The following is a 27,279-nucleotide window of genomic DNA, read 5'->3' on the forward strand; positions in this document are numbered from 1 at the left end:
GCATTCGTGTCTCAGTTCTGCCCTGTTCCAGTCGTGTGACTTTGAGCAACCCTCAGTTTCCTCATCTGTGAAATGAGGATAATAATAATAGCTACTTCTGTGAGATTTAAGTACAACAGTGCACATGGAACCCGTTGCTGGACAAGGGTATGCCCTCAGTTCATGAGAGGTTGTTATTTTGCAGGGATCTGGGTTACGTGTATTTGGAGGGTTACGTAAACTTGGCTCACTTACAGCATCTTGTGACTAGAAAAATGCTTGAGACATAGTAGGTCCTAAATGAATGTCTGTCTAATGACTTTATAAGATACTTATGGTTTCCCTCAACTCTTAGGATTGATGTTAAGAGAAATGTTTGGGGGAGGGGGATGTGATAAAGTCACTGATAAGGAAAGAGGAGAGGGAGGTGGCTGCTTCTGCCTTCAGCATCCCCGGGGTGGAGGCACCCAGGTTCGAAATGAAGCTGTGGGATCGACAAATGCTGACGTCCAGGGCTGTGCACGATAAAGGAATTAGAGTCGCTCATGTCTAAAACAAAGTAGATATTGAGTAGAACAAAAAAATTAATGTAGGGTGTAAAATCATCACTTACTTGATTTGACTAGATGAATGCCTACTCGTTCTCCCCTTAAAATCTCCTTTCTTTCATTCTCCTAGGAAACCTCCTCTACCAATGGCATATTCCATCAACCGTGACCTGACGTCCCATTCCCCAGGCAAATAGTAAAGCTTCCAAGAAACTGCCACTGAATCCGTTTTCTTAAAACAGACAGCAGTAGGTAAAGATAAGGCAGAGCCAACTTTTAACCCCCATCAACTCCCTTTTTGGGAATGGTCCTTGCCTTACCTGGCTTAAGGTGACATCATGAGCGTTGAGAGGTCAATCTAGTCCACTAGCTGAGTACTTTCACGGCACAAAAGTGTTGGTAATTTGGGAAATGATAATATTAATGATTATCTCAACACCCCTAACACTAACGATATGCAAAGGCATCCTCAAGTTTTTGCTATAGTTAGCTTTACCTCTAAGTCTATAGAATAGCATTTCATAGCTTCATTTTAACAAAAAAAGATGTAGGTATACAGCTGTTTAGAAACCCTTGAAAGGGCACATATTACTAGCTGTGAGACCTTGAGTGGGTAATAATATATCCATGCCTGTCTTTCTTTTCATCTGTAAAATGGAAATGATAATATACTCCACAGGATAAGACTAACAATAGCTTATAAATAATGAACCTGACATTGTTTTAAATGTGATATTGGTGTTTACTCATTTAATCCTCACACTCCTATAAGCAAAGAGCCAAGTTTTCCTCCTTCAGAGAAAGAAAACCAAGGGACAGGGAAGTTACATAGTCTGCGTCACTAGTGGAGTGGTCACCAGGAGAGCCAGGATTCAAGCTCGCCTTCTACTATCTGGCCCTTTACTGTGAGTATTTAATAGCTACGGTGCTCAATAATAGAGTAGAGGGTTCTTGGGTATTTAATTCACCTTCGTGCCTGGAGTCCCTGATCTTTTCATCTTTTTGTTTCCTCTTACAACTACTATTTCAAAATTTTTTCATTTTAAAAATATAAATTACAATATATATATAGTATATGATATATACAATATATTAAATATATAATGTTTTATAATAAAATAAATAAATAAAATGTAATATTTTATAATAATATATAATATAATTTTATTATATACAAAGTATATATAATAAAAATATAAATGCAAATATATAACAAAAGCAAGAGGAAGGGGCTAGAATGACCCATGTGCTAATGGATTAAAGTTAGAGACATTGGTTGAACAATGTTGAACTTAACATAGATGCAAACGTTTACACATAGAAATATTTATAGATACGCATAGATATGGGTCAGAGCACGTAGAAGCAATGACAGTAACAAGAAGCACATCTAACACTCAGGCCTCGCTTTCCCATATGATTCTCTACTAAAAGGAACCAAGGCTCCTTAGAGAAATTGATGTTTCTAGGAATAGGGAAGGAAATATGTCAAAGGGACCCAAGAGCCCACTGAAAGAGCTCCCAACCACCAAAGCTGGGACAATCTGAGCCACCGTGTTAAATATATAAAGTAGTATCGGATTATAAACCAAAGAGTAACATAGATGTGCATGAGTATGTACTAATATAGAAAATGATTGATTAAGTAAATAAATCTTTCCTTCATACAGAAGAATTCTGAATATAGCTACTCTTCAAGTTGATGGAGTGAACTCCCCCCTCCTTGAGTGTGGGTTATGCATAGTGACAGTCTTCTAAAAGGACAGTGTGGAAAGGTAGGGGGAAAATTAATTTTACAGTGAAAAACTTCTGACAGACAGATTACAATCACTTACCTCAAGCCAAGTGTCCAGGTTAACAAATCATCACAAATCACATTAACAACACGTCCCCTTAACATGGTATAAAGACAACGACACTTGGCCTTTGTCATCTTCCTCCTCAGAACCCATGACCCCCATTTACCCATGAGAAAAACACCAGATAAATCCCAGTTGAGGACATCCTCAGTTGAGGGACATCCAAATTTCTTGCCTCGTCTCTTTAAAACTGTGAAAATCATAAAAAACAAGAGAAGTCTCTTAATCACAGGAAACAAACTGAGGGTTGCTGGAGGGGAGAGGGTTAGGAAGGATGGGGCGGCTGGGCGATGGACACTGGGGAGTGTATGTGCTACGGTGAGCGCTGTGAATTGTGTAAGACTGATGAATCACAGACCTGCACCCCTGAAACCAATAATACATTATATGTTAAGTTAAAAAAAGGGGGGGGGAACTCTGAGAAACAGTCATAATTGAGTGGTATCTAAGGCAACGTGATGACTAATTGTGGTATCTTGCACGAGAATTTGGAACAGGAAAATGACATTGAACAATAACTTAATAAAGTATGAATTTTAGTTAACAGTATGAATATCAGCTAATAAATATCAGTTCATTAATTATGACAAATGTACCCTATTAATGATCTCGGGGTCCTGGAATCGAGCCCCATATTGGGCTCCCTGCTCAACAGGGAGTCTGCTTCCCTCTCTCTCTCTGCCTGCTTGTGATCTCTGTCTGTCAACTAAATAACTAAATAAATCTTTTTTTAAAAAAAGAATGAATAACTCTCATTGCTTAAAATACCCACACTTAGAGTTACAGAATCAGAAATTAAAGCCAGAAATCATCTCTGATACTAAAGGAGAGGACAAATCCATAAAATAACCAAAATACAGGTGTGCCGGCCTGGTTCAGTCAGTTAAGCATCCAACTTTCGATTTTGGCCCAGGTCATGATCTCAGGGTGGTGAGATCTCGCCCTGTGTCGGGCTCTGCGCTCATCGGGCACTCATCGGGCCGGAGATTCTCTCTCTCTCTTTCCCTCAAATAAATAAAATATTTTAAAGAAAATAACCCCAATATAGTCTGTCATTATTTCGTAGACTATGCAAATTACTATACAAGCAATTTGACACAGGCCCAATCCTCTCAAACTCTGAGAAAAATTTCCAAATTTTGAATAAAAATGTATGTGACAGGAATGCAGAAAAGGATCCAAAGAGGGGTGCCTGGGAGGCTCAGTCGGTTAAACATCCGCCTTCCGGCCCAGGTCATGAACCCGGAGCCCAGGATGGAGCCCCGGCTTCCTGCTCAGTGGGGAGTCTGCTTCTCCCTCTGCCCCTCACCCCTGTCACGCTCACTCGCTCTCTTTCTCTCTCAAATAAATAAATAAAATCTTTTTAAAAAGAAGGGGATCCAAAGAATTGTATGTGTCAATATAATATATACCATCGAATTTCCATCACAAAGTGAATCTTTCATGGAGTAAGTCTCCAACTGTAGTACGGAGACTTTACACCTTTTTAGGGAGTCCCCAAAGTCACAATTATTTATTTCCTTTTCACTCTTATTCTTTCACAAGTGTATAATTCTGTTTTCCTGAGACTCAGAGTGTGTGATATAACAACAAATTAGTGTAAAAGCAGGTGTGTTCTCATATCTGCCTATACCTGACTCTTTTCTATTAAGCCAGAAATTAGATTACAAAACATGTAAAACAAATGCCTCCTGTATCATCACTTTCTTTTGTTTTGTTTAATACAATGATTTTCATAAAGCATGTCATTTATGTTAACGTATAATTTTTATTATCTTAAGTGAATTAATAAATACATTTAAAACTTCTCTTTTAATTTCTTATATGCTGAAAATAGACAATTACAACCCACATAGGTAAAAATCCCTTTGGGGTTCTTTGTAATTTTGAAAACTAGAAAAATTGAGAACTACTGGTCTAATCATAGGAACAGTTTGGGCTCCCTGCTTTGGAACTTACGTCATGCCATGGATACATCGTATCTTCCTCCCTCCAGTATTAGGAGAATTTCTCACCTTTGAGTCTGAGGTGGCGAAAGTGCCAAATACTCTCGCTCTAGCCTCACGTGCAACTCGATTTTACCCCAGGTTCTATCAACCACCGGTACACACCTGAGCCTTGATCTGGAGCAAGTGAGGCTAGAGCCAGGAGCAACTCAGTGACAGAAGGAGAAGTGGCAGGGAAATCAGGTCCCTGAAGCGACACTTCTCGTGGCCTCTCCTTTTTTTTTTTTTTTTTAAGATTTTATTTATTTATTTGACAGAGCGAGAGAGATCACAAGTAGGCAGAGAGGCAGGCAGAGAGAGGGGGAAGCAGGTTCCCCACTGAGCAGAAAGCCGGATGCAGGACTTGATCCCAGGATCCTGAGACCATGACCTGAGCTGAAGGCAGAGGCTTAAACCCACCCAGCTACCCAGGTGCCCCATCGTGGCCTCTCCCTTGTCTATTCTCAGTGGTGTCTATAGCACAAACCGTAGCCTAGAATCCCATTGGGCGGCAGGAGTGTTGTCTTCACCTGAAAAAATCCATGGGTGTGATTTTGTATACTATTCCTTGGTTATCTTGCCTTGACCCTGGTTCTCCAGGCCAGATCTCTGTTCTGTGAGCTATGCAATATCCTTCAAATATGTTCCTTTGTAGCTTCAATCATCCAGAGACCCATATTGTTTGCAGTTAATAACTCTGAAAAATTGTACCAAGAACTGCTTTCTGAGTTAACTTTTGTAGTTATAGATCTCGGTTTATTTTAACATGAGCCTTTCTGGAATCCCACAAACAAACCATGGTTAACTAAAGGAAAGAAAAAGTGAAATAAACTTATTTCTTGCTTTATCTGCTATAGAAAACAAGTAACTACATAAACAAATGCTTAGCATTTTGAAAGATGAAAAAAAAATGTTTATTATAGCTATAAACTTTTAGCTCGATTTTGGGATTGTGATCGAACTTTTAACCAGCAGAGTGTAAGGTTTTCACTGTGTTACTTCCTGGTTATGCAATTTCTATAAAATGGGCAAGAGGCGCTGAAGAAAATGAGTGATGACGCCATACCATGGGCTTAGTTCATTATAACTCATCGCAAGTACCTCGAGCAGTTGTGAGCCAATCAAAACAGAAATGTTCTGACACATTTGAGAGTATCTTGTTTTACAGAGTGCTTTAAAGAGGCATGAACAGCACACAAGCTTTCAAACATACCAAATTATCCAGAAAGGATTTTGGAACTGGTTCCTATGAGGTACTTTTCATTATTATTTTATACGATATATAAAATATAATGCTTTTCTGTCTGAGCTCCTAGGGCCTGGAATGGTTCTGCCTTCTACAGTTTTTGCAAGCAAATTTTAAAATATTTTATTCTGGCCATTTTCTTGCTAGGCTTCAATGGTGAAAAGTATGTGGGCCAGTTAGGCCCTTCAGAGCTTCCCATTTCATGACGATAGCTCAGATTATTAGGGACTTAAATTAATTTCAACCAGACAAAGTATCTTCTCCTACAATTGAAATACTACCTCCAATTAAGGATCCTTTCAAGTAGTGCCTTGAAATAATCCAGGAAAAACATACAAGGAAAATAGCCTGTCTTTCCCCCTCCCCCCCTTCATGCTTTTTGTCCAGGTTTGAGTTTAGTTAGGGGTTCTTGGATCTGGATTCTGATTTCTCCGCAGCTAAGTCTCAGAGGAAAGTTTTGTTTATAGGAGAAGTCAACAGAAAAGTGTTCATCAGCACACCTCCCCTTGGAAACGTGTTGAGAAATGAAAAAGCAGGCACATGTGATAACCAATGATAACCTGTTTTTCTCAAGCCTAAATTCGGGGTGCATCTTTTAAAATGAGGGGGTTTTTTTGGTTTTGTTTTGCTTTTTAACACTTTGCAGGTGATTATCTTGGTGTACTTGAGAGAAGCTGCACAGGCATCAAGTCATTAGTCTGTGTCTTCCTGTCTCTCACCCAGGGTGTTTGTCTTTCTCTCCACTTGCTAAGAACAGGAAATTGCAGAAATAAAGATTTAATCAGTTCCCCTTTCTTCAGGGAGCCTTGCTCGGTTTAACTGAGGTCGGTAATACATTTAGATTTTCCCAAATAAGTTATACAATTTATTGGAATAGGCTAGTTTTGTGTAATTTTAAAACATGTTCTTCTCACTACAAAGTTTATCTCGGAGAAGGTTGCCCTTTCAAAGGAAAAATGGGCAACACCTTGGAGACACTGTCTATTACTCACCGACCTAGAAAAATCCCCTTCTAGTAACTCAGGCCCAAGCAGGTCTAAAAGGCTTCTAGGTCAGCCGTGTACGCTGAATGTGGCACAGAATTTATTCCTACTAAGGGCCCCTAAAGTCTGTACGGAATTTTAGTTAACATGGAGCTTCTACAGGCTGTGTTTTATCGAAGCCTCAACTACCCTGAGGATATTGGGAGCAAGGCTTACCACACCCCACTAGACAAATGAGGAAAAAAGACTCTTGAGAGTGACTTTTCCAATTGAGGTCTGGGCCCTGGTCTAGAAGCGAAGATTGTCAACCCTTCGGGGCTACCCCTACGAGACGGGAAATCCAATGAGCAAAATGATCTGACCTGCTTTCTCGCCTCCCCCATCCCCACCCTTTTCTCTGAGTAGAAGAGGCCCTACCATAGAGCCACCTTGGACAACAGGGAAGGAAAAGAGGCTGTAATATGTCAGCAGGGCCCAAAGTCCGGAGGGCAAAGCCAGGCTGAGCCCTTTGGTCATTCTGCCTGCAACCATGTATAGCACTGGGCCTACCCCAAAACTTACCACTCCTGTGTTCCCAACTCGCTGACCCCCACTGCTGCTCCAGATTTCCTGGGCACTTTGGGGTGGGGAATTAGGAAAATCCAGAATGATGTACCATCCCAAGTAATAAGATCTAACACAGAACTAAGAATTCCAAGTCAATAGCCGAGGTTCACGGAAGACATTTAAGAGAAAGGAGGGTACTTATTTTTAAAATATGACACTTCTGTAATGAGATTACATGAGCACAAAGGATTAAAGTTTTTATAGTGAAATGACAGGAATGTTTTAATAAAGCATGATCATACTTTTTCATGCAAGATGCTTTGTAAATGTCATTTACTTAATTCTTGAAACATAACCTTGAGATAGTCTTTATTACTCCTGCTTCTCGCATGAGGAAACTCAGGTTCAGAGAAGTGAAGTGGCCTGCTTGAGGTCATACGGTGGAATGGAGACAGACTTGGACCTCACGCAGCAAGTCCCATGGCCTTTTCAGGGCACCGCCTCAGGGACTGGGTTACCTGTTTCCATTTCTTATTTCCCAAACGTCCCATCTCCATAACTCATTACACAAATGAGTTTGTCTTCCTGTAGTGGAAAGTTACTTATCTGGTAGTTTAACTTTTAAGAAACAGGAAGTCTGCAAAAAATCTCTTCTGAGAAGCAGAGTGGATGTTACAGTTGGCGTTCACATGTGAGAAGACTCTTGCGGGCGTTGAGTATGTCTTTAATGTTTACTGTGTAATTATTTTGGATGTTACAAGACTTCAATGATAGGATAGTGCAGTTTTCCCTCTGATCTTCCAATGACTGGCTGCTTTTCTACCTTCGGTTCTCACTTTAGATGTTACAACCTGTGAGAGGCTTTCCCTGTGTTCTTTATAGTACTTTTTATCATAATTAATAATGATGGATTTATTTGTTTACTGCTTGTCTTCCCAACAAGATTGTAAATTCCCAAGGACCAGGAACTGTGTCTGCTTTTACACCAGCATTTTCCCAGCACCTATCATGGTGCCTGGCACAAACTAACAACTCAATAATTATTGATTGGATGGAAGGACGGTTGGATGAATAGATGGATGGACAGATGGATGGATGGACAGATGGATGGATGGACAGATGAGAGAATCATTCCCAGAAGAGTTTTCCAAAGGGATCTGAGGAAATAGGTGATTTGGTAATCTGTTCTACGAGAGTTAGGTTAAGTCAATCACCTTTCCCTAGAATAGGTCTGAGATCTGGTGGCTTCCTAAAGACAATGTATAGGAACAAGGAGGCCACTCTACCAGAACAGCAGGGGAAAGGAAGGGGAAACTGAGAACTTACCAAATGCAAAGCAGTATGTTAGAATCACATTATCTCATTTAACATAAAAAACACTGCATGAGAAAGGCTTTATCCCTATCCTACGAATGAAAAAAGTGAGACTCATACTGGTGAGATTGCCAAAGGTCATTTAACCAAGAAGTGGCAGAGCCAGGATAAGGAGATAGATTTGTCATATTTCAAAGACCATGTTTTGTTTTAAGCAAATTAGATTTTAAATTTTTTGATATTTATATTAGCCTCTAACTTACATATAAGAATTCCTCATATTTTAAGTACAGCTTGATAAAATCCAAATATGTATGCATCCCTGTAACCACCATCCAGATAAAGAAATAAGACATTTTTTAGCCCCCCAGAGGTTCCTCTGCACTTCCTGTCAGGCAATATTCCCAAGTCTACCATTATTTTGACTCCTTCATGACAGGCCCTGTTCCCTGTTTTCAAACTTCATGTATATATGGAATCTTATGATACACCCCCTTTTGTTCTGGGCTACTTTTTTTTTTTTTTTAAGACTTTATTTATTTATTTGACAAACAGAGATCACAAGTGGGCAGAGAGGCAGGCAGAGAGAGGGGGGCGGGATGCAGGCTCCCTGCTGAGCAGAGAGCCCGATGCTGGGCTCGATCCCAGGACCTTGGGATCACAACCTGAGCCGAAGGGAGAGGCTTAACCCACTAAGCCACCCAGGCACCCTGGGCTACTTTTGTCTGCAAGATTCATCCATGTTTTTGCTTATAGTAGTAATTGATTCTTTTTCCTTTTTGAGTTATATTCCAATAAATTAATAGAATCACAACTTATTTATTTATTCTAATGTTGATGGACATTTGCAGTATTTCCAGTGTGTTATTATTACTGGAGTATTATGTATATTCTTGAATGCATGTTTTGGTACACTCATTTCTGTTGGGCAAACACTCAAAAGTGAAATTGCTGGTCATAGCTTTTCATATGTTTAGTTCTGGTCAGTTCTGCCTCTTTTTCAAAGTGATTGCATCAATTTACACTCTTTTTAAAATTTAAATTAATTAACATATAGTGTATTCTTAGTTCTGTGATCATCAGTAGTATATAATACCCCATGCTCTTTACATCATGTGCCCTCCCCAATGTCCATCATTCAGTTAACCCATCCTCCGGCCCCCCTCCCCTCCAGCAACCCTTAGTTTGTTTCCTATGACTAAGAGTCTCTTATGGTTTGTCTCCCTCTCTGATTTCATCAGTTTACACTCTTACCCACCACAATGCAGAGAATTCTCATTGTTTCATATCCTTGCCAACTCTCATTATCATTGGTCCTTTTAATTTTAGCCACTCTGGCGGAGGAAGGCCATGTTTTTATAAACTATACCTTGGTGCCTTAGCATGTGAGGGATGAGCCTTCAGAAAAGAAAAGACCAAGAGTTTGTTTCTGCTTCTTGGGTGAATCTGACATGATACTATTCCCAGCTTTCTAGTATCACACGAAAATGTGGCTCTCATATCTGGACGCACAGTGGATGAAGAAGTGGGGCCTCCTCAAAGGATAGAACAGATTCTAACTACTGGCTCGTGAATGTGATTGAGACAAATGGACCTATTGGGAGAGAAATGGGTCAAAACAAAGGGAGGAACTTTTATCTCTTTGGTCAGAGCAGCAGAGCAGTGAATAGGTCTCAACAAAACCAGTCCACCTTTTCAACACCAGACCAGGACTCCTTTTAGGTAAGGCAGTGCCCAACCATGTAGGAGGTCAGATAACAGAAAATTGCCCCCATAATTATCATTTTTTGAGCACTTCCTATATGCCAGAGAAAGTACTTCATACTTTATAGAATATAGTAACTAGGACTGTTGGGTTGTAAATAACAGAGTAGAACCTGATTATTAAATAAATGAATTTATTTAAAAGATATTTATTCTGAGATTGTCCTCTTGATGTGGGTGCTGAATTTTATTCCGTTTTATATAATAATGGTAAGTATGGATGATAATTACTAGTTGTTATCAGTTAATGTTCATTTTAATCACATGTAAAGTGTGATATATTCTGGTTGGATGGGGGCCAGTGGCATGGGTAGTGAAAAAATTCACCCAAGGCAGAACAAAGAGATAGAAGTTTATTGAATACACTACCAGGGAGCAGCTGGCAGGACAGCAAAAATAGACCATCTGCCACGTGGTGGTGGTGAGGGGCTATAGTGACAGGGCAGAGTGAGGAAGTATGGGAACATATGGAACTTTCTCTTTTTGATAATCTTAGGAACTGTGCCTTGTTGCAAATAGCTCATGGGTCAGTTAGGGCCTATGGCTATTTCAATGTGGGACACTTAATGTGCCTGTTTGGTAGTCACTGTGGGCCTTTTTGCCTCGCTCAAGTTTCCATCACTCAGGCCTGTTGCCTAAGAGTGGCCTCTATATAAAGTGCACAACACTAAGCCATTCTCCTGCTCCCACCAACCAAATACTGTTGGAAAGGTTGTGCATGGAGCTAAATTTTATTGTCACGTGACACTCCAGTGGGAAAGCTACTGCCTCACACCGTTCTGTAAACATGGGTGCTTTCACCCTTTTATCCAAGAATAGGCCTCATGTTCTTATCAAATCTTATTTATTAATGAAGGTTACGTAAGCTTCTATGGTAGTGATATACTATTTTTAACTACAGTCCATACTTCACTCAGATTTCCTTAGCATTCACCTAATGTCCTTTTTCCATTCCACAGTTCTATGCAGGTTACATCATCACGTTCAGTCACTCTGTCTCACTAAGATCTTCTTGACCGTGGCTGTTCTGTTTCTCAGATTTTTCTTGGTTCTGATGACCATGATATTGATAGTTTTGAGGAGTAGAGGTCAGGCATTTTGTGAAAGGCTCCTACATTGGCATTTGTCTTATGTTTTTCTCGTGGTTAAACTGAGGTGGTGGGTTTGAGGAAGAAGACCACAGAGGTAAGGTGCCATTTTTATCACATCATGTCAAGCCACATGGGTTAGGACTGTTGATATGGGCCTTGATCACCTGACTGAGGTAGTGGTTGTCAGGCTTCTTCACTATGAAGTTACTCTTCTCCCCCACCTGCCTTCTGTGCTGTGCTCCTTGGAGGGAATGAATGAATGAATGAACATTCCCACATTTAAGGGTGGAGTCTTTACATAAATCATTTGGAATTCTTCTGCATGAAAGATTTGTCTCTTCTTTATTAATTATTCATTTATTTATCAGTATGGACTTCATTTATTTCGCATTTTGTGTTGTAACTCAGTATTACTTTTTTTATTTTCTTGTTCAGATTGTTCTAGCTTTGACCATTGGAACCCTTTCATTTGTCTCCTGTAACTGTTCAACACATTTCCATCTTTGGGGCTTTTTTTTTTAAAAAAAAAAAAGTACTTCCCTACTTTCAAGCACTACATAATGTTTCAGGCTTATCTTAACTATTTCCTAGAATCAGTCATTTCTCCAAGGTGTAGGACTAATTTTTAAAGTTTTTTTTTAAGATTTTATTTATTTATTTGACAGAGAGAGATCACAAGTAGGCAGAGAGGCAGGCAGAGAGAGAGAGGAGGAAGGAGGCTCCCCGCTGAGCAGAGAGCCTGATGTGGGGCTCGATCCCAGGACCCTGGGATCATGACCTGAGCTGAAGGCAGAGGCTTTAACCCACTGAGCCACCCCGGTGCCCAGGACTAATTTTTAAAATATGTTTTATATCCTAACTAAGGGCCTTACCTTAGCACAGGTCAAAGTCAGCTAGGAAACATAATTTTAGTAGCATGTATGTGTACAACCATCACCACACCCAAATGATGTGGCTGGTTAGAAAAACTCTGTACATGTACGCCAGCCACAAAACTATTGGCATTCCTGCTTGGTTCCAAGATTCAGACAACCTGCTATCTTCATTCCTCCTTAAACATTGTTATGAGTGATATAACAGACAGGTTAATTGCAGATGAGAGAAAACAAACCTAAACATTTTAGTTCCAACTCATCAGTCGTACCCTATGAGGAAGAAACTCTGATGATACAGACATTGCTTTTCAAAGCAATGCAAGCACACCCCAGGGTACACAATGTCGGTTCAAGGAAGAGGAGAAATTAAAGCGCTATCTTACGGGATCATCAAACTCCTTCAGTATTTTGGGGAGCGAGGGACCAGTTGTTATTAAAGCTAATAAGGGAAAACTTCCATTTTCAAATTAAAACCAAGCTTGATGATATTTGAAAGTTTTACTTAGAAGTGAGTGAAGCAGACAAGTCATGTTGTTCAGTAGCATTGGTTTCCAGCTACATTTCCATATTTGGAGGATCCTCTACCATGGTCACTGGGTGCCACATTTACATTTTTTTGACATGGTTTCTTAATTGAAAATGGAATAATAGTAAATTATCTATAACTAGTGAGTAGTTCTTTAGTCAACAGTTAAAAATGGTTCGTTTTGTTGCTTTGGTTTGGGAAGCCAATCATTCCAGAATGGAATTGCCCCCAGGAGAAATGTATAGCTCCTGTCCATTCTCCCTCATTCCATCCTCAAAAAAGAAATGCTGATCTGGATTGATCAGGTTCAGGAACTTGTTCTCTTTTGTGATTTTATTGCTTGAGATTTCTCTTGCATTTCCAGGCCTTGAGATTGGAAGATAAAGAGAGCTTCCTAGCCTCAGTTAGGTTTGAGCATCTCGTTCTACCTCATTTTTGGCTTTCTCATTTCGCTGGACTTGTCAGTAGTACTTTTTCCATTAAGGGACTCCTTTGCCCTAGGAAGTTGTAGAGCGGGCCATGTGGACCAGCTATGGAGTCACATGTTATATATTCAGAGTCATAAAGCAACATATTCTCTTACTTCTCCTTATTGGCTGGGTTTCTCTTCTTAGAACCTGCCTTTCCCTCAGTGAGGCACATAAGAGTCAAGCTAGGAGTGTGGGGGTAGGAAGAAACAGGTATAGAAGCCTGTTGACCTCTTTTGATCTCCTTAGAACCGACTCTACTTACTGCAAAAGAAGCCCTTCATATGTTTTAATCCAATTAAAAGAAGACTTCATTTGGCATCGGAGGAAAAGCCTCATAGTAATAAAAAGCAGTTCTTTATTTGGCCTTGAGTTTAGGATTTAACTTGGGGGTAGAAGCAGGGAGAGGGATATCATGAGCAATGTCATGACAAAGTTCAAGAATTTGGACTTGGGATCCCTTTGCCAATGCCAACTGAATACCAAATAGACATGAAGTATTTTATTACTCCATTTTTGTGTGTAGTAAGAGGTAGTATCTTATAAGATTATTATAAATTGTCAGAGAATTATACATTGTTCCAATGATTTATACTTTGGGAAATTGCTTGCTTTTTCTAAAGGGACAACCAGTGACTAAAAATCTTTTGAAAGAACCTATAGTAATGAGGACAATGAAATATGTGAAGCTGATTTCTATCAATGTGATCATTTTATCTTTATCAGATGTTCTCATTTCAATTATATTTCAATATTTAATTTGTTTGAAAAATTTATACTAGTCACCTAATAGCTACAGAAGGAAGTACCTATTTTGAAGGAAAAAAAAGCCATTAACAGGTAAACATTTTGATCAATAGAGAAAAGTATGTAAGAAAAAACCTTTCCCCCTCTTGATAAAGAGGTTAAATGCTTTCTAGCTAAAGGATGAAATAAAAAAACACCAAGAAAAGGGACAGGGTGGCTCGATTATGGACATGGGGGAGGGTATGTGCTATGGTGAGTGCTGTGAAGTGTGTAAGCCAATGATTCACAGACCTGTACCCCTGAGGCAAATAATACATTGTATGTTATTTAAAAAGAAAAAAGACACACACACACACACACACACACACACCAAGAAAGACTTCACGGGAGCAATTAGTAGGATGGTGGAAATGATGCATTATTAAAACATTCGCTAACTAAATACGTTTCAGGTTTTAACAAAAGAATATAATGAAGGCAGATAAATTTATCGTTATAAAATTACACTGAGGTCCAACACTATAGGTGGAATAATATGACACCGAAACCAGGAAGTCAGTGCCATGAATGTAATCTCTTGCTCTTCCCTTTCAATGCGATGACAAAGTAGTCATTATAATTAGGATGAGTCTTTCCTTCGACTGCTCTCATGTGGTATCTGAAATTTATTTCTAGTCTAAAACACAGAATGAAGAGTTTAATGGCACACTTGTTCCATGAAATCTTGACCATGCTTTTAACTCACATGGTTTAATACAAGCTGGTTTTTGGAAAGACACTGGTAAGCACGGATCATGTTCAAGTATGTCCTTCAGCAACTGCTCTCCTCTGCAGCTGCCTTTCTCCTCCCCCGTCTCTTCTGTTAACTACTTGTCTTAGTAATAGTTCATGTATTTAGTCAATTCATTTACACTATCAATCAACTATAAAAGATAGTGCAATTGATTAAATAAAGGGTTCCAAACTGGTTAGAAGGCAAATTCAACTAACAGACATATTTGCTTTGATCCACTGGATTCAAAAAATCTAGAAATATCACAAAAAATTTTTAGATTTCTAGGTTTCTCTTGATAAATCAGAAGAACTTTCAGCACTGGACCTGAATTTTATGTGACTAGAGCTGGAGTAAAATATAAGAATGCACACTTGGGGTAAATCCCACCTCTGTATTGCTTACAGCCAGCCAGGTTCACTCATGCAATACCTCGTTGGCCCCTATCGGCTTGTGAATATGTGATCCTTGGATGATATTGACATGGGTGACAGTGGTACAGGTGGTATGCAGACGCGCGTATGCAACAAACATTCAACCAAGATGGCTTAACAAATAGTCTCAGCCCATTATCACCTGAGTTATTCACTTCTCCCACAGTATTTGATGGGCTATCAAATACCAAAATATTCTTTTAGGGATAAACAAAATGGATTCTTAATTATAAATACCATGAAAAGAGAACTTCCCGTATCCACAAAGTTGCATGCTAATCCCATGAGACCTTTATCCCTACTTTGTTCTCTTTTTCTTGAGTTTTTTCTTTCCCAAATGTATCACAGAGAAGTAATAATCTATTTTTTTAAAGAAGATTTATTTTGGATTAAGTGATTTCATGGTGCAAAATGGTTTTAAACAAAAATAGAGATCAGTATGAAAATAAAACAAATTGTACACATTAAAATATCTTTCCCTCAAAGCATTTTGGAATCATAAAAAAATACAACACAAAAGTCAGGGGTTCAGGTGAGGATAAGAATACAAGCTTTCCAGAAAACCAACATCTAGTCTACATTTCAGAGTCTCAGGCTCCATTTAATACCACCCACAAATCATTTCTAGGATGTCAACAATCTGCATTATTTGCACTGGAAAAAAATAGATGAAATTTAAATATAAGGTGAAGTGAGAACTGTCAGGTCTTAAAGTCAATACTAAATACCTCCCGTTAGTTCTCTGTTAAAAGTCACACTGGACGAATACGAAGCTTAAATCAACTCAACAAAAATAGAAAGAAACATAGCTCTTGACTGTGACACATGGAATGATGGACACGTGGCTGGAGTTGGTGAAAAGAAATGGAAAGGCTTAAAAAAATACATCACCTGTGCTCTACTGAAATCTTAGAAATAAATATGGTATTTTTTTTTTTTACAGAGCCTTAATATTAAAAAGTAAGCGTTATTATAAAATTAGATTAATACTTTCAGTAAGAGGCAAGAGAGATGCATGTATTTCTATTTTGGAATGCCTGCATCCCTATTATAAAAACATGTAATCTTATGCACTTTCCAATATATTAACAGCTTCAGATTTTACTTACGATATCACATAAAGAAAAATAGGTTGTAATAACAGCTTTTAAAGCATTAAGGTCCTAAAAGAACATTCAGGTCTGTGTGTTTCCTGGTTAGTACTTCCCAGGTATTTCTTGAACATTATCCATCCTCTTTTACAGAAGGTGTAGTAACCGGAAGTTTACTGATGGTTCCTTACCTGCATCAGTAATAGCTAACTCAGCCTGAATCCCACCAGAGACCTATCGACACTTCTCAGGGAGGTAATGTCCTAAGAGAAAATTAGATGGAAAGATATCACCTGCCCAAGGCCACTAGATGCTAAGATCATGTATGTAAATATGATTACTCTGTTTTCTTCCCCAGAAGCCCTAAAACTAGGGCCAGCCAATGCTGCTGAACTGTGCCATCATGAAAGCCAAGTAAACTGCCTAGCAGAGTAAGTCTGAGCCAATGTGTTTTCAGTCTTGATCAGCTTCCTGGAAAATTGGAAACACTGATCAGGTCTCCATTTGCAATTCGGCAACCCAATTCTTGAGTTTCTGCTTCCTGGATTAATAGGGAACATTTAACTAACCACTAGAAACCACGAAAATGTCCCAAAAGCTCTATTCTCATGTCAAAGAATGTCTGCTGAGAAACAAATTAAGCATCATAAGTATGTCAGGCTACACCATTTTTTTTTTTAACTTATAAAGTTCAATAATAGCCACAGTAATTCTGAAGTTAAACCAAATCCACAACATAATTTAATGCTAAATTGTCAAATTTTCCTGATTCATCTGTGGGTTAGCTTTAATACTTTCAAGTTCTGTTGTGCAATACCGAAGATGTTATCAGCCTACCGAAGTTACACAGCGAGGCTAATTTCCCACCAGGCAGATTATCAAGCAGTGTCCTCACTAGGCAGCAGGACGTTCTTTTCTTCTTTTCTTCCCGAAGGTCAGAAACCAAATTGAAGCCCAAAGGTGATCTTCCCAGCCCTTGTTTTTACTTTCCCTTTGCTAGGATCCCGTCTTAACCATCGCTGCATTCCTTCTGGCCCAAAGTTCTGTGATTAGGGGCAGCACGCACACGCGTTATATCCTTTGTCCCAGTTCTTTGGAAGGCAGCTACCTCCCAGAGTCTTGACAGTTGGTCAGGAATTAGCACTGGGTTCTGGCCGGGGTGGAACACAACTGCTGGGCTTCTCTTGTCTGCTTTTCGCTTGAATCGCCCCTCCCGTGGGCAGCCATTGGCCTTAGTTTAGAAAGCTTTAATGTCTCTCGTCTTCCTCTGCTTCCATGTGAGATAAACAAATCTACCACCTGCCTTGGGAATCTCTCCAACACAATTTAGTTGAAAAGACCTTCAGACTCTTTACTGTAAGATGTTTTCTTACATTTCTTACAGATGTTTAGAAGTGGTCAAGTCATAAATACAACTTGTGCAGAAAGACAGACAAAAATGGAGTGACTATGAAGAGGACAGAAAGGAAAAGAGAATCTGCAAGGGTTCCTTCATCCATAGCACTGGAACCTACCTCCCAGACCTTCTAGATCCATCCTCATTAAGAATTAAAAAATAAAATAAGGTTAGTGATTAAAGCGGGTTTTCTTCCCCATTTTTATGCTTCCAAATAATAATAAACCACACTCCTGTAGAAATCCACCAAATGCCATAATTTTGCAATGTTTTAAATTTCTCATAACAAGTAGTAAAATGCAAGTATTAAGTCCATGAGGAGTTTTTTCCCCACGAATATACTAGTACCTTCCAGAAGCTTTTCAGAACGTGACGCATTTTAAAAATGTTTGAAAAAAATGAGAATTTGGGCAGATGCAACATCTTGCAAGATTCACTGAGAGTGGAATATGTTTGTAGAAACATCAGTCTCCACATTGTTTGAAACGAAAACTAGAGTTGTAACCATTAAGTGTGGAAATTGATCCATGAAAATCAACCTCCACCCAGCTGGGTTTGATACCTTTTACCCCCCAGAAGCATGAGAGCAGCAACAGATTTAAGATGGCACACGGGAAAGCACTTTGAAACTCCAAAGCGATGCCCACACATATTCTACCCTTACTGATCATCATTTTCGATACAGTTTCAGCACGTCTCATGGTTAATGCAAGTGAAATGGATTTCCCTTCGAGTATAGGATGTCCACTAAATAATACACCCAACATACGCCACAAAATTGTGACCACACTTCTTTAGCCAAGATCCATTTGTTTTTGTGCACAAAATAAACGTCCTGACCCCTGAAGTGGGTTGGGCTCGAGGACTGGGGATTTTTCCCGCTGAAAACTGAAGTTACATAGAAGTGCAGATGAGAGGAGAAACAGAGGGAAAAAACTGGACTTAATTTTGCCATTTCTCTGATTATTTGAAGATCCTTGAGCTGCTCCTTCATGGTTCAGCTCCTCGCCTGAGCACTTTAAACCCTAGTGTGTGAAAGCGCCCTGGGCCTCCCCGCCGGACCAGTGCTGACACACTATCACATGCCATTAGTTACCAAGAGAAAGAGCATTTATGTGATTTTTATTTTTAGCCACACAGTATCTCCCATGTATGAAGGCTTCAGGGGATTTCCCAGATGGAATAAGCCATTCTCTCTTTATTCCTTAATTGTAGAACATACCAAATTTTATTAAAAATACTTTTTTTTAAACCTTGGTGTCTATTTCTGAGACTGTGAGCTTCCCAAGGGCAGGTTTTGAATCCTGTGGCTCCATCACCAAACCCAGGGGCTAGTACAGAGTGAAGGGCAACAGCGTGCCTCTTGCTTCATGTACGCGACGTTCTGCATACATACGCAATGCTTCGTGACGGTCTTTTATAGTAGAAGACCGTGTACTATAAGCGTCACTCAAGAATTTTTTAAAGAAAACGAGACCACACAGCCAAGTCATCTAGTCTCAGAGTCTAGAAGAAAATATTTAGGGACATTTCTATTTGTAGGGGATATTCAAGTCTAATTTATTCTGTGGAAATGTTACGTAATGTTTTTATAGTGACTATTGGACTTTTTTGTTTTACTAATTAAGAATAATAGGTCAGTTATCATGGTGTTCCGATATGCTAAGCACATCTTCCTTAATTCCCAGTTCTGAGAACTAGAGCAGCAGTCGCTTTGGGAAGAAGTTAGATGCTTTAACGAGAAATATTTTTGTTAGGATTAATTAAAGAGATGCATATTATTTCAAACCTCTTTTACCCAATAATGTGGAATATGGTAACACAGTGTCACAAACCAAAATGAAAGCTAACATGGTTAGCTTCGATTTTTGAAAGAAATGTGTAACCTTTTACACTAGCTACTTAGAGAATGCCAGCTCTGAACCATCAAGGATGTGTGTGTGTCTGTGTGTGTGTTTAAGTATGTTATAACTAAATTTCCTCTTAATGAAAAAAATACAAACAAGTAAAAATAGTTTGCAAAATTAAATATATACTTATATTCATGATCAGTAAGTACAAACTAACATCTCCAATTAAAACTTTTTTCTCTTCCCTTTTTCTCTGGTCCAGTTATAGTACACAGATAAATCCTTCTTTCTTATCTTTAGATTTTGGTAACCTTTTTTGGGGAACGTTTCCCCATGCTCAGGAATGTTGCATAGTTCAGGAATGCAACACGAGTGATATTCCTCTGGAGGGTCTCAGTAGTAAACACAGCTTAACCAACAATTAGTTCTTACAAACCACCTGTGAAAACCATGCATGTGACCCTATAAAATACAAGATGGCCAACATCCCATAATAGGAATCCCATGGCTACTTATAATTCTCAAAGAGGTGTTGGGGCAATGCCTGTAAAACCACAGGCTGGCAAACCAAATGTTAATCCAATGCTTTTATTATCCATGATTTAACTTCACTCTACTGAAGAACTGACTCCAATTAGTTATGGCCATAAGTCAAGAAATAAACAATGATGTGGAGTAACCCTAAAAGCAATAAAAATGAAGAACATCCTCTGATAAAATTATGCAGAAATAACATTAGTGATATCATGCAGTTTCTGAGATACCATAGAAAAATTGTTTCTTAATATTGATAAGAAAATTATGCATCAGTGAAAATGCAGGCTTAGAAATATAGTACTGAGAGTTTCAATTTGTGATGTCTTCATCGATGAGGGAAAATGGAATTCTTATTACTAAAGAGAGCTGATCTCTTGGGTGTTGCTGAGGGCTCCCTAAATGAGCTTCGTGTTTAATGAGGCTGTACAAATAAAAAGCAGTGGGGGAAATACGAAATATCTGTATTAAATGCCATCCTGTAAAGTATTTGATGGATGGAAGAAGTCTAATGCATTTTAAATAAATGCATATCATACTATCACATATAGTGAGTCTTAAAAAATTATTACTTAGATGCACAGTCCTTGTAGTGGTAGACACGGCACTGTGAGGAAGTCTGATTTAGAAGCGATTTTCTATTACATCTGTTATGTGATGGAGTTGCTGTTAGTCGTAATGTCCCTTCAACTTTGGTACATTCAGTGCAAAATATTTCGGGGAATTTTTTTGTACCTTTATAAAAATAAAAGGCCCTTTTGTTCTCTTGAGAGTGCTTAAAAGGATACGTACTAGCATGATGCCCGAGTAAGCATGGAACATGGAAATGGAGCAGGCGATACACACAGTATGACAGGCAGGTTCTTATATACATCTCCAAGAACATAAATATAATGAACCTATGAAAAATAAAACAGAACTCACGTGTAGTTTTTCCTGATATGCTGTGATTAATTGCTAGTTATTTTTAAGTTGTTTTCATGCATTATAAAGCATAAAATCTGTCATTAGCTATTCATAGTATAACAGTTTGTCTTCAGCCTTAATTACACACATTTCACTTGGCATTTACATTGTCACAGACCACCTTATTGCAAATCTGTAAAGTTACCTCATGTTGACTGGGTTTCATTTTTGCTTGTGTCCCATGAAAGCTGAAACCTATGGTGCACACCATGCAGGCACTCGGAAGCAAGAAAATGAACATTCTGCTATAACGTAGGGCTTCAGTGAGTGTACTTTTAGGAAACATGTTGGTTTTTGTTATATTATTTAACTTGCACTAATTTGGAGATTGGGCCAAGTGCTGCCAGTGTGGCTTGATCCACGTTCAGTGGTAAGTTTCAAGGTTCTCCTGAGTCCCTAAAAGTGACCATGGATCTGATCGTGTACAGGTTTGTCTTTGTCTTGGAACATAACACAAATGGAAAAAAGTTTGGCAGTCAACAACAGTTGATTGAAAGACTGTTGGGTTGTTCCCTGGGCATCAAGCTCACCCCAATCCTTCTGAGAGGACTCATCACCACTATCCGGTCCCCAAATGGGACAGCGTGTGTGTTCCTGGACAATCAGAGCATTCAGCTTTACTCTAACGGAAGTGCACTCTTCCAGCTTCCAATGTTCAGCCATTCTTCAAGAGGGCAGCTTCTGAACTTGCCCGTCCGTACGGAGCCCGACATTGCTTTTCCAGGTCACTCAAGTCCAAAGGTGCTGGTCTCTTCCACTGCGGTCAAGAGTTTTTCATAAAGCATGGAGAAGCTTGGGTACGGCGGGAGATCCAGGCGGTTAAAGCACGTGTGAGCTCTGCAACAGAAGCAGCAGACATAGATGAGACCGCTCTGAGTGAGAGGAGACCGCCGTGTGTGTGTGTGTGTGTGTGTGTGCGCGCGCGTGCGCGTGTGTTCATGCTTGTCTTTCATATGCAGAATGGCTTATGGCCAATCTTCACACTTTTTTGGGAGGATCTGAAATTATTTTAATTTCTAAAGAGAAATAGGATATTTAAAAAATATTTTCTTTATGTTTTCACAACCATTTCAAATTCACATTACATACATATTACTATTTGTTTAGTTGTCGAAGAAGTGCAAAGACAAGTTTGTTTTTTTTGTATCTCTTTTGATGTCAGATATTTTTTTTAAAGTTTTTATTTGAATTCCAGTTAGTTAACATACAGTGTAATGTCAGTTTCAGGTGTACTCATGTAGTGATTCAATACTTACATGGACATGAATATCAATTCTGGCAAAATAATTCATTTTGCATTTGTCTGGATGTCTCGGAAAGTCTACAGTTTTACATTTTTTCATTTTATTGGGCAGGGAAGAGCACTGAGTGTCTCTGAGGACCTGCCTCATGGCTTAGAGTCTTGGGGAAATTCCCTGGCTGGATTTTTCCTATCGAGGTCAGTAGACCATTGTTACTTCTTTCAACCCTGTGCTATAATCTGTTTTCTCCTAACTCACAGTACAAAATAATGTCCATTTAAATCATTACATTAAGCATTCTTTTTTAGAAATACCTCCCCTTTGCCATGATAGGAAAAAAATATGCTTTCCTGTTATTTGCACCTGAATCACAATAAGAAACAGACAGTTTCCAAAATAGTACATCTTATCAGGAAACAAGTCTGCACTTTTGACATGGATAGGAAGCCTTTTATTCTGAACATACCACAGCTTGTTTGTGAAAGCTAAACAACTTGGACACACACCAAAAAATGCTCCTGGATTAATATGGAATTTTAGGAGCTATGCTTATTGATGGACTATTTTACAAAGTCACATGTTTACATTTTCATTCTTATAAATCACTCTAACACTTAGGAAGTAAATATAATGACATTCCTACATGCAGTGGAAAGATCAGAAGTTTGGAGCTGGACAGACCCAGGTTTGAATTCTAGCTCTACCAACACGCTGAGTGATTTGGAGTTATTAAAACTCTCTGAGACTATTTTCTTACCTATAATATGAGAGTCATATCATTTGTCGCAGAAGGATACAAGGATTAAATCAAATAACAGAAGCATTTTTTTTTTTTTTTAAAGCATGCTTAGTATAACGCCTGGCTCACATTCTCTGATGAAGTTATTAGTGAGAGATGTATTTTTAGCTACATTTCATTACCATTAAAAGGATTTGCTCTAGGGGCGCCTGAGTGGCTCAGTCCTTAAGCGTCTGCCTTCAGCTCCGGTCATGATCCCAGAATCCTGGGATCAAGTCCTGCATCCGGCTCCCTGCTTGGCAGGAAGCCTGCCTCTCCTTCTCCCACTCCCCCTGCTTGTCTCTTGCTATCTCTCTGTGTCAAATAAATAAAATCTTAATAAAAAAAAAAAGATTTGCTCTAGAAGCCTTCATTAAATTGCCAAAAGATAATCATGACTCATGGAAATGATGAGATAACAAAGAGATAATAAAGCAGGTGTGTGGCCGCATCCATTATTAGGTCAGGAATGCAAAGGAGCTCAGTTAATAAGAATTCAGTTTAAGGACACAGTGTCGGCTCAGAGCCTCTGACTCTTGTTACTACAAACACTTGTATATATATTGGGTGGAAGTCCTCTAATTACTCTTTGCAGCCAAACACATTTTTAATAAAATAAATTATTTCAGAATTGCATTTGATATAATTCTTGTTAAAAATTTCTTATCATACCTTCCATACACTGGAACCTCAAGGAAGAAGTTTAACCTTTTTAAAAATTGAACTAGCATATGAGGAGACAGTCCCAGGAATGATTTAAGATCTACCTTTTGTATAGAATTTTTAAAGGAAATATAGAATTATTAAATGAAGAATTTATCTCTGTACTAGGAAAACAGGAAGAAGCAGAGAAGTAAAATATGTTTTTAATATAATTATATTCCAGACTTTGTGTGCTGGACACATAATACTCACTATCCATTAGACTAAAAGATGATATTCCTTTAAATGAAATTTAAAATGCTGCATTTCTTTGGACACCAACATAGCTGAGCATCTTTCTCCAGGACAGCTTGCTTACAACATTTCCTATTTTGGGACCTCCGTGTTCATCTCCTTGGCCTATTTATCTTTTTAAGTTTTTTTTTTTACTGTGATAAAACATACATCACATAAAATGGATCACTTTGGTCATTTTTAAATGCACAATTCTGTAGCAGTAAGTACACAGACAGTGTTTTGCAATCATCACTACCACTCATCTCTGAAACTTCTAAATCTTTCCAGCCTGAAACTCGGTACCCACTGCACACTAACTCCATCCTCTCCCATGCCTGCAAGCGCAATTCTATTCACTACGGATCTGACTATAGAAGGTACCGCAGGTATGTGGAATTATACAGTATTTGTATTGCATAATGTTTTCTTAGCATAATGTTTTCCAGGTCCACGTTATGACATGGGTCAGCATTTCATTTCTTTTTAAGGTTGAACAATATTCCATTGTAGGGATTTACTGCATTTTGTTCATCCATCCATCCATCGGTGGACACTTGGATTGTTGCCATCTTTTGGCTATTATAAAAAATCTTGTTATGTACATTGGTGTACGAATATCCATTCAAGTCCCTGTTTTCAATTCTTTTAGGTATATACCGAGGAGTGGAAATGCTAGATCATATAGCAATTCTACTGCACATCTTTGAAGGAGCTGCCGTACCATTGTCCACAGCAGCTGCATCATTCTATACTCCCATCAGCAGTGTACAAGGTTCCAATTTGCCTCCATCTTCATCAATATTGTTATTATCATTATTTTTATAACAGCCATCCTACGGGTGTGAAGTCCATTTGTCATTTAAGGCTTCATGATTTCCTATTGATTTGTACAAATACTACAAAATAAAGAGATGAGCTCTTGCATTATCTCCTGCTAATCGCTTTCAGCCTGTTCACTTTTTATTTAGTTATGCATTTTATTTACAGAGCAATACTAATCTGAAACATTGTCATTATGTCTGTAGTGTGTTGATATGAGATGTGTTGGGAAAGTGATCACTATTGCTTACACCTAGTTGGAGGTTTTGTTGTCTATGCTTTCGTGGTAGTGTTGGTATAGTGTTATAGGTTGACTTAGGGATAATTCTTCCTAAAAGAGTAACTTCATAGTTGTAATCTTGAATAAATATGACTGAACTCATTTTCATGAATTGAGTCATATTGGGTGAATTGGGAAATAAAAATAATTCAAGATGATCTGCTCTCTAGATAAGCCATAATCCCTAATTAATGTCTTAGTTGCTTAGGATGGGACACGACTGGAGATGCAATTTATCTATCACACTCTCGTTAAGCCTGTTCCTTCCCTCTTGACGACCAAATACCTTCCCTTACTGAAGGATATTTTTAGCTAATTAAGAATGCACAAAATGGTCACATACATTGGAATGAGAATTCATTCAATGTTTCAAGTCCCCAATTAAGTTCTTGCAAATACTTAGTTGTAGAATTTTAATTCATTGTGGTTTTATGGTAGGCAGAATTCTAAGATGACCCATGCCTTTGTATAAACCCCATCTCTCAAGTATGAGTGGGATGTGTAACTCACTTTTTTTTTTTTAAGAATTTATTTAACAGAGAGATACATAGCAAGAAAAGGAACACAAGCAGGGGGAGTGGGAGAGAGAGAAACAGGCTTCCTGCTGAGCAGGGGGCCTGATGCAGGGCTTGATCCCAGCACCCTGGGACCATGTCCCAAGCTGACTGTAGATGCCTAATGACAGAGCCACCCAGACTCCCCTGTAACTCACTCACAACCCATGGGGTAAGGCAAAGGTAAAGGTATATTTTAGATGTAACTAAAGCTAATCAGTTGATTTTAAGTGAAACAAAAGGGTAATTATCCTGAGTTGGCTGGACCTAATTAGGTAAGACCCTTAAAAAGGCATCAGGGAGGTCAGAGACTATCACTGTTGCTGGATTTGAAATAACCTGCCATGAGCTCTATAGCTACAATTCTGCCAACATCCTGAAAGAGTCTGGAAGCAGGTCCTTCGCCAGTTGAGCCTCCGGATGAGAATGTGGTCCAGCCGATACCTTGATGTCAGTCTTGCGAGATGCTGAACAAAAGACCCAGCTAAGCCACGCAAGGGCTCCTGATCCATAGAAGCGTGATATAATTGTGTGTTTTAAGCTACTAAGTTTGTGGTAATTCATTAGGCAATAATAGAAAATCACTATCGGTCTCAAGAGAGTAGAATTAGTCCAAGAACAGTGTGAGGAATGAAGGGCGACAGTAGAATCGCCCCATCAAGGTCAGGTAGTGGGTCACAGCCGGGAGCAAACAGCCCAGGCTTCTGAGCAGAGGAACAGGAACTCTGCACGTTTCTTGGCAGTTTCTGTAGGATCTTATCCAGTAAACCCTTCAGCCTGAGTACTCTTTTCTCTAAAGACTCAGTTCTCAACACAAAGGTAAAGACTGGACAAGTTTTCTTTTTATCATCTTGAGTCACAAGATGTAATCATCATTACTGATTCAGAATCGAAGATAATCACTGCTTCCTAAATCATATCTAGTTGCAAAACATATGGTCACTATAGCTGAACTCTTCCTCTAATAAGCTGAACAGCTTCGCTAGAAAATGTTTCATGAGGATGGAGGGGAAAACTGCAGAAAGATTAAGCGGTTTTCCCAAGGTCAAAGTTGAGTCAGTGGCCAAATCAAAAACAGGACCCCAACCTAGGGGAAGTCCAACACTACGCCGAAAGCAGGAAGACTAATGCTCATTAGCTCTGTTCTTTCAGTTCTTTCTGGAAGTCTGAGTGTTAATCTCGTATTACTCCTGACTGAACTGCTAGCCTGAACATCCTACTAGGTTATATAGATTTTGAGGACAAGGATTAGCAAGAAAAGCTTCAAGTATATATTTTTAATGAGTGACTCAGTCACGATATGCAGTAGCTCTGGGGGAAATGGTCCAAATTAGGTCAGTGTCAGTCCAGAAAACCCTGGGAGATACCGGGGGATTTTTAGGCTTGGCTCAAACCCTTCAGTTCTATCTCTGGCTCACCAGAAAGCAGAGAAACTCTGAGCAACACACCGGAGGGCATCAGAATCACCCTAGAAACTGTTTACAATGGAGATTTTTGGCTGCATCCCCTGAGATGCTAATTCAGAAATTTGAGGGTGGGCCCAAGAATCTGTATTTTAACAATCACTACACGTGAGTCAGACGCAGGTGGTCCCCGCTGCTGGAGACATCAAATGGATGAGAAATAAGATATCTACGTTGGCCATCTACACCAGCGTTTTGTATGTTTGCAAAAATTTCAAAACTCCTTATAAAC

General features: G+C 39.0%; 1 protein-coding gene across 5 annotated transcripts in view; it reads right to left on the reverse strand.

The window, feature by feature from the left end:
• Positions 1–15,497: 15,497 nt before the first annotated feature.
• HECW2 (HECT, C2 and WW domain containing E3 ubiquitin protein ligase 2) overlaps positions 15,498–27,279 on the reverse strand; it is a 367,014-nt gene continuing 355,232 nt past the window's right edge. For all 5 annotated transcript variants that reach the window (XM_059393100.1, XM_059393097.1, XM_059393099.1 and 2 more), the window contains one exon: positions 15,498–21,810. In XM_059393100.1, the coding sequence (XP_059249083.1) occupies positions 21,699–21,810 (112 nt within the window). In that variant the 3' untranslated portion in view covers positions 15,498–21,698. The remainder of the gene's footprint in view (positions 21,811–27,279) is intronic.

Source organism: Mustela nigripes, chromosome 3, assembly GCF_022355385.1.
Source record: "Mustela nigripes isolate SB6536 chromosome 3, MUSNIG.SB6536, whole genome shotgun sequence".
Lineage (NCBI taxonomy): Eukaryota > Metazoa > Chordata > Mammalia > Carnivora > Mustelidae > Mustela > Mustela nigripes.